Source organism: Cicer arietinum, chromosome 4, assembly GCF_000331145.2.
Source record: "Cicer arietinum cultivar CDC Frontier isolate Library 1 chromosome 4, Cicar.CDCFrontier_v2.0, whole genome shotgun sequence".
Lineage (NCBI taxonomy): Eukaryota > Viridiplantae > Streptophyta > Magnoliopsida > Fabales > Fabaceae > Cicer > Cicer arietinum.
In genome coordinates this window covers 9,856,011-9,864,083 of record NC_021163.2, presented here as the reverse complement: position 1 = coordinate 9,864,083, position 8,073 = coordinate 9,856,011, and the positions used below count along the sequence as shown (strand labels likewise).

The 8,073-nt window shown below is 37.0% G+C and overlaps 3 protein-coding genes across 3 annotated transcripts in view; all 3 read left to right on the top strand.

The window, feature by feature from the left end:
* LOC101509509 (lysine-specific demethylase ELF6) overlaps nucleotides 1-2,739 on the top strand; it is an 8,641-nt gene extending 5,902 nt beyond the window's left edge. Inside the window, exon 7 of the mRNA XM_004496199.4 lies at nucleotides 226-2,739. Coding sequence (XP_004496256.1) covers nucleotides 226-2,252 — 2,027 coding nt within the window. The 3' untranslated portion in view covers nucleotides 2,253-2,739. The remainder of the gene's footprint in view (nucleotides 1-225) is intronic.
* Nucleotides 2,740-2,885: 146 nt separating this feature from the next.
* Nucleotides 2,886-4,460, top strand: LOC101509181 (lysM domain receptor-like kinase 3). The gene has a single exon (XM_004496198.4). The coding sequence runs from the start codon at nucleotides 3,051-3,053 to the stop codon at nucleotides 4,299-4,301; it is 1,251 nt and encodes a 416-aa protein (XP_004496255.1). The 5' UTR covers nucleotides 2,886-3,050; the 3' UTR covers nucleotides 4,302-4,460.
* Nucleotides 4,461-5,421: 961 nt separating this feature from the next.
* Nucleotides 5,422-7,826, top strand: LOC101508856 (uncharacterized). The gene is made up of 2 exons (XM_004496197.4): nucleotides 5,422-5,590; nucleotides 7,117-7,826. Exons 1-2 carry the CDS (start codon nucleotides 5,503-5,505, stop codon nucleotides 7,611-7,613), a joined length of 585 nt encoding a protein of 194 aa, XP_004496254.1. The 5' UTR covers nucleotides 5,422-5,502; the 3' UTR covers nucleotides 7,614-7,826.
* The last annotated feature ends 247 nt before the right edge of the window (nucleotides 7,827-8,073 follow it).

The window sequence follows — 8,073 nt, the reverse complement described above, 5'->3', positions numbered from 1 at the left end:
TTCCCTACCTAAATCCTATATTTCACCAATGTCTAATAGAATGGAATCCATCTACACGTCATGTGGTGATCAATGTGTTATAAATTATAATCCAATTTTCCTTAATGTATCAGTCATGGACATGCAAGTTGTATGTGTTAACTCAGGGAATGATAATCAAAGATATATATTTGAAATACTTATTACATATTTTTTTCTTACTTTTATTATTCTGCTGTTTTGTAGACTATCCTAAAATAAAGGCACATGCCAGGGCAGTTGCAGAAGAGATACAAAGTGCTTTTGATTATAATGAGGTTCCAATGGATATTGCATCCCCAGAAAACCTGGCTCTGATAGATCTGGCAATCGATGGTGAAGAAGTTGATGATTGTGAAGACTGGACATCTAAACTAGGTCTTAACCTTCGGTTTTGTGTCAATAATATAAATAACTCTCCAAGTAAACAAGTTCCTTTGGCACTGGCATTAGGGATGCAATTCTATGATAAGCGTCCTGGTTTGTCTTTAAATTGGCATTCAAGGAGAACTCGGTCAAAAAGGTCTAATCGTTTAGCTCAGACTAAACCTGACAGCATTCAGATAAAGAAGGATGATCAATTGCAGGGAAGAGTAGATGACTCCACTGATAAAAAGAAGCTAATTCAATATTCAAGAAGGAAGTTCAAGTCAAAGCAAAGTTGCTTCTCCGTAGCAAGCACAGTCCGTGAATCCCATGAAAAGTCCAAAAATGTGTCAGATGTTTTGAGTGGGAATCATGAGAAATGTGTTTCTAAAGATGAGCTTGACACAGATAATTTCAGGGGTGATTGTGCATTGTCACGTAGCTTCGCTTCTGCTGCAATGTCTCCATTGCATCATGAAATCCAGAATGCTGAAGCTCCCACTATTATGAGCTTGAACGCTGCTAGCTCACAACTTTCAAATTCCTTTCCTGAACATATTTCAGTGATTGAAAAAGTTGGGGCAGAGATTGAGAATAAAACCATACAGGATGATATAGATGGAAAAATGGATTCAACATTTAGTCACTCTAAGGCGCATTACAATACCAATGATGATAAAGCAATAAGTGAGCATATTCCAAACGCAGACGTTTGTGAAGTTCCAAGAGAACTTCGTGCTGCTGCAGACTTCCATAATACAGTAAGCTTGGATGCTAAGATACAGCAAGAACGACAAGTTGGAAAAAGGGGCGAAAAGGAAATAATTCAGCCCACTCGTATTTCAGAAAAACAAATGTGTGAATTCACAAGAGGGGAAAATGCTGAGGTCTTGCAGGATGAAGTGATTTTAGAGTCTGCAAAGCAGTTTCAGATCCAAAATGAGAATAGAACTGATGAGGAAACTGTTTCTAATTCTGTTGCAAAAGGTGACAATGGAAGTGTAACTACATCAGAATTAGGATGTTCTGAAGTTTCAGCAGAAACCTGTCCTAAAGAAGACTCCTGTATTCAATTTAATTCAAATACAGAAGAGGAAATGGAAATCCAACCAATTAATAAAATTGATGAGGAACTTTCTGTATCATATCAGGAATGTTCTCAATCTGAGAAAGTGACATGTGTTGGAGAAAATGCAAATGGAAGCGAAGTTCATCTGTCACAAGATAATGGGGAGCTGGGAAGCTGTGAGTTGACTACAGCAGTTCCCAAATCAAATGCTGGGAAGAAAAAAAAGAGGAAAATGATGGAAGACACGGCAAAGAACCAATTCGATTGCGATGACTTTATTAGAAGTCCATGTGAGAGGCTGAGGCCAAGAACTGGGAAGATTGCCACAGGCAAAAGTGGAGGGCACATCAGCCAAAACGACGAGGAAAACCCAGTAGCTAAAAGGACACGGAGACCTCCCGAAGCTTCAGTTCCTCGCAAGGATAAAAAGGTTGTTGTTAAAAGGCCCCACAAGTGTGACCTTGATGGTTGCCGAATGAGTTTCACGACCAAAGCTGAGTTACTGATGCACAAACGTAACCTCTGCCCACATAAAGGGTGCGGTAAGAAATTCAGTTCTCACAAATATGCTAGGATTCACCAGCGCGTTCATGAGGATGACAGGCCCCTTAAATGCTCATGGAAAGGTTGTTCCATGTCATTCAAATGGGCATGGGCAAGGACAGAGCATATGCGAGTTCATACGGGGGAGAAGCCGTATCAATGTAAGGTCGAGGGATGCGGTCTTTCTTTCAGGTTTGTATCAGATTATAGCAGGCACAGGCGGAAAACAGGGCACTATGTGAAATCTTCTGCTTGAAGTATTCATTTTGGATTATATATTTTTTTTTGCCTGTAAATGTGCATATATGTCATTAGATTTTGAAGAAGTGAAGCAATAGATGTCTGACCATAAGCATTCTAGTTAGCTGTAAAGTTAGGATAGAATGGTTGTAGCCTTGTAGGTGTTCAATATCCAATTTATTTCAAGGTGGTTAGAGTTGACAACATCAGAAAATTTTGATCATTTGGGGTATAAGACAGAAGATCTAGCAACAACAGTCTCTGCATCATGTTGGTCGGTCATATCTCATGTTGATTGCATGTACTTAATGGTTCTTTTCTTGATAGCTAGCCATTCATTGTTTTTGCTGTATAATAGTATTAATTTCATTTGTTATTAAGGGAGGTATAAGAAAGATGAGAGAGTAAGAAACAAGAGATGTGCTCTCTCTGCGTCTCAATGTACTACTTTCTATGAATTCCTTCCTCTTGGCTAGTAAATTCAGTGGTTGAACATTCTTAAATACTTTGGTTTTATTTCACTGCATATTCTCACTAATTGTTTATCCATTCAACCCTCAATTTTTTTATTCATTAAAAATTGATTTTTGACCGGAGATAATATTCATAAATTATTGTTAGATGGAGACAGAAGTTACTGAAATTAGGTGTGAGAATGAAAAATGTTGAATAGAACGAACGTCACGTGTCATATATTTCGGGACCAAGACGCACTCGAATGACACGAAATTGAAAACAGAAGAAGAATCGACCAACATGCTCTCTCCTTCCATGATCCAATGAAGATTCCTTCTTGTGACAAACTCTCACTTTCATGTGCAAGTCTAAAAAGAGCACCACCGTGGTGCAAGTGCAACCCACAAACAGAAACCCTCGACGATCTTTAACATCTTCGTCATCGTCGAATTTTCCATCCTCTACCAGCGATGTTCCGATCACAGAATCAAGAAGCTACGTATACGGAGATAAACATAATAAACAATGCTCCAAAACATCATCTTCCTCTTCCATTTCTAGCCACGCTTCTCTTTCAAGTCTCAAACATACCCTTCCTGAAAACCCTCATATCTACCCCTTCTCTGAGATTTCCATCGCCACCGCTAATTTTTCCACCAACCGCCTCTCAAACTCATCCTTCCGTTGTTCCCTCCGCGATCTTGACGTCGTCGTTTTTCAACGCAAATTCCGCCGTCACATGGACCTGCCGGAGCTTCGTGATCGACTCGCTCTTATCTGCCGGAGCCACCATAGCAGCCTCGTAAAACTCCTCGGAGCTTCCGTCTCCGGTAATTACATTTACCTTGTTTATGACTTTGTCCACGGTGCTAACCTTTCCGATTGCCTTCGCAATCGTCGGAACCCTAGCTTCACCAATCTCTCCACGTGGACCTCACGGATGCAGGTTGCCTCCGATCTCGCACACGGCCTTGATTACGTTCACAATTCCTCTGGTTCCAGTTCCGGTTTCGTTCATAACCATATCAAGAGCTCCAGCATCATCGTTGCCGATAATACTCTCAGGGCTAAGATATGCCACTTCGGGACGTCGGAGCTCTGCGGCGAGCCCGTCGACCTTTCTTCTGGAATGGACTCCGGCAGGAAATTGAGGAAGTCCGGTAGTCGGACGGTGAGGTTTGAAGGGACGAGGGGGTACATGGCGCCGGAATTTCAGGTAACCGGCGTGGCGACGCAGAAGACGGACGTGTACGCGTTCGGCGTGGTGGTACTTGAAATTCTGAGCGGAGAAGAAGCGGTGAGATTTGAATTGGAAGGTGATGATGGTAGGTACAGGAGGGTGAGTGTGGTGGAGACGGCGAGGGAATCGTTGAAGGATCAGGGTGGCGTGAGAAAGTGGGTGGATAGGAGGCTGAGGGATTCGTTTCCGACGGATGTGGCTGAGAAAATGATTCGGGTCGGGTTGGAGTGTGTTGAGGATGATCCGAAAGAAAGACCTGATATGGGTCGGGTTTTGATGGAAGTGTCCAAGTTGTTTTTGGAATCTAAGGAGTGGGACGAAAAATTAGGAACAAACGTTGATTTATCGGTCTCCTTGGCCCCACGGTGATCCCCGTTTCTCTTTTGTTTAATGTCACTCTCACTCCTCTTTTAGTAAATACATTGATTTATTTATCTCTCCTTACATAGCTTGTAAAAATAGACTTAATATAAAGGTGTGTGTCATTTAAACATACTTGAAGAAACAAGACATGTGTGTGCTCTCTCACTCTTTTGGTTTTTGACAGTAAAAGGTATTTCAATATAAGATTACATTTATTAAATCTTAATTGTCTAATTCTTAACAATGTTTAAATTGACCACTTCATACATATATTTTATGAAATACCAATTTCATATTTTATTTTTCATAAATTTGTATATTCTGATTGGTCAATCCGCATCATTATTTGTATATGTATGAATCGATCAATCAAGACATATTCTTCTAAATAACCAATGCAAATATTCAAAGTTCTTGAAAAACTCTGAAAAAAATATGGATCGGTTAAAATTGACATGGACAAATTCGAGAAAAGATAAATATTTTTGAGGGCTTTTGATTACAATTGAATTTCTTTTATATTATTTTTTATTTAAAACTTTCTATTATATTTTATATTGAAATTTATATAATAAAATAATCTATTTTTTTCAATTTTTAAGAGGTCGCAAAATAGAGATGCAACCACATGAAATATATTTTTTAATAAAAAATAAGAAGTCGCATTCTCAAATAATCTGGTGCTATTTTTTTAATTTTTAATTTTATAACAAATGATTAATTATTAATTTAATAAATAAAAATAAATAAATTATATTAATAAAATAAAATAAAAATACATTTAATAGAAAAAAAATCAAAGTAATGCGATTGAGTAAAATAATTAATGTACTATATTATTTTAACAATTCTCTTTATTTTACTGTCTATTGCAAAAAATTAACACATTATTTATTTTGATACATTTACTCAATTATATTAACGTATTTTTTTATTAAATATATTTTATTTATATAATTTAATTTTTTTAATTATTTATTATAGAAATAAATAAATAAATGATAATAGATAGTGGCATCCCAAATACAATATAGAGAAAAAATATAATAAAAATTACTATAAATAAATGTATAAGTTAGCAGGGAAAATGTTTATCATCGTTGGATTTCCATAACAATTATTAGCCCATGGGCCGAAACAAATCCGCAATCGGCAGAACACGAAAGCTAGAAAAGCCCAAAATCGCATAAAATAGCATAGCATTAGTATGGCGGCGCTGGCGAGGATGTTGCAGTTGCAGAGGCGATTCATCTCAACACAATTATTCCACTATGATCCCCAACCCATCATTCAAGGTATCAATTTCGTCATTACTGTCTACTTTTTTCTTCTTTGCTAATTTATCGAATTTATATCATACAATAGGCTCTGAAAATTGCTGAGTTTACCAACTTTTTAGGGATTTGTCATTCACGATAACTTTGAATTGATACTTTAATTGTTATTGTTTTGTTTTGTTACAGCAACTAATTGAAGTGTTTTAAGATTAGAGCATGAAATGAAATTTAATACAAAACAAACTTGTTAGCATTAATAAAGCGACTAGGATGGTTAGCAAAATATCTCAATGGCAATGCTTTAAAGACATAAGAAACAGTACAAAGTGTTTGTATCTTTTATGGCCTATTTACTTAATCCTAAATCACCTCAAAAGCAAAAACTAATGTTGATTCAACAATATTTTGTCAAAAATATTTATTTTTTTAGTAGTTGGCTGAACTGGTTGTGGAACCGGTGCTCCAGCAACCCGCCGCCGCGCTAATAATCGAAAATCAATTGAACCAATGAAGTAGTTCAACTGTTGAATTGCATGTTGAACCACCCATAAGCCATTCCAGAACAGATGATTCTTGGAAAAAGAAATGTTACAGTCTCTCTTTACATTAGCTGAACATTAAGAAGACATAAACATGACCCAATCTCTTATCATTAGGGGCAGAGTAGTGCCCTTAAAGATGTGAGCATTCATCAAACAATAGAATGTAAACTTTGCATTGCAGCCTGCCACAAATGTTTGGCTTCCTTATTCTACCCAAACCTTATTAACAAATTATCTTAATTTTCGTGAAGTTGAAGTAGGACCCACCTAAGGCTAAAAATCATGTAGAGCTCCATAAAAATTGCTCCATAGAAAAGTAGCAATATTACGGTGCACAAGGCACAAGCATGGATTTTGTAACAAGTCATTTTTATTTCAATTTGATACTTCATTTAATTATTTTGTTATATTTTTTGTGTGAGTATGTGACCTGGCACACTGCACAACAATGGTTCAACATTATCTGATACTAAACCTTGAATTACTTAACTTTCTGGTTCATTCACTGTTCTGGTTCAAAACACCGGTCAAAAGCAATGAAAGCATATGTAAACAGTAAGATTTTATTACCTGAATCTTCTAAATTGTGAAACAAACAGTGTTTTCAGAATAATGGGTAGTGTAACTTGAGTTGAACCTGCTCTAAACAATCTGATATCTAACTCTTTATCTAGATGGTAACAACTAAATTTCAGCTTAGCTAAATATTTATTTGGGTCAAAACCAATCTTCCTCACTCACGCAACAGGGTGAGCTTATGCATACAAATTTTGAGGATTTTGTACTAGCTCTCTCTCTCTCTCTCTCTCTCTCTCTCTCTCTCTCTCTCTCTCTCTCTCTCTCTCTCTCTCTCTCTCTCTCTCTCTCTCTCTCTCTCTCTCTCTCTCTCTCTCTCTCTCTCTCTCTCTCTCTCTCTCTCTCTCTCTCTCTCTCTCTCTCTCTCTCTTTCTCTACAATCCCATGTGTAAGTTTTTCTTATTTCATTGTTGTGTTTATTGGCAGCATCCTCTTGTCACTCTTCAATCAATGCAATATTAAACAGATATGGATTTCATAAAAGGGGGGTCTCGACACAGACAAATCCAAATAAACACATTTGTGAAGATGTAGAAATTAGTGAAACCGACACCTTGAAGTCCAGTGTTAACCCGGATAATGTCCCTACATCCATCAGCATTAATGAGAACTCTGCCATAAAGTTTTCTGCCAGTTCTAGTTTGAAAACATCATCAAGGCATGATCTTGCTATGATTTTCACATGCAAGGTCTGTGAAACGAGGTCCATTAAGACAGTTTGTCGTGAATCATATGAGAAAGGTATAGTAGTAGCAAGATGCGGGGGGTGTGATAATCTTCACTTGATTGCCGATCACCTTGGATGGTTCGGCGAACCAGGAAGCATTGAGGACTTCCTGGCTGCTCAAGGAGAAGAAGTTAAAAGAGGGTCAGTTGATACACTGAATCTTACATTGGAAGATATAGCCGGAAAACAATCTTGAAAGATTCAATTTGACCAATATATAATATTGGCAGCATTAGGGTACCTATGAGAAATTGGAAGGGTAAGATGATATAACAACTGTTGGTGTTTGTAAACTCAACTCTTCTGTCTCTTGATTATGGTGATGTTAAAAAGTGACACATTTCAATGTATAATGTTATCTTCATATTCAATTATTTATGGTGCGTAATGAAGGAATGCTTTTGAGAGATCTTGTGTTGTGTGAAGTAGTGGTCAAAGGAATTAAAACAGAGGCCGGTCAAAAAATAAAATGTTGCAGAGTTCAAGGATAATTTTGCAAATAAAATTGCAATTGTCTAATGTTTTTTCCCCATTTGGATGTGCATAATCCCTATGGGTGATGTACGGTGTACAGTTCATCATCATTTATTAGTATTTTAATGAATTACTAAAAATATATTTTGCAATAATAATTTTGAAAAAAAAACTCTAGTATA

Coding starts and splice junctions, on each gene's coding strand:
- LOC101509181 (XM_004496198.4), top strand. CDS start 3,051: ATGTGCAAGTCTAAAAAGAGCACCACCGTGGTGCAAGTGCAACCCACA.
- LOC101508856 (XM_004496197.4), top strand. CDS start 5,503: ATGGCGGCGCTGGCGAGGATGTTGCAGTTGCAGAGGCGATTCATCTCA. Junction 5,591..7,116: donor TCCCCAACCCATCATTCAAG/GTATCAATTTCG, acceptor GTTTATTGGCAG/CATCCTCTTGTCACTCTTCA.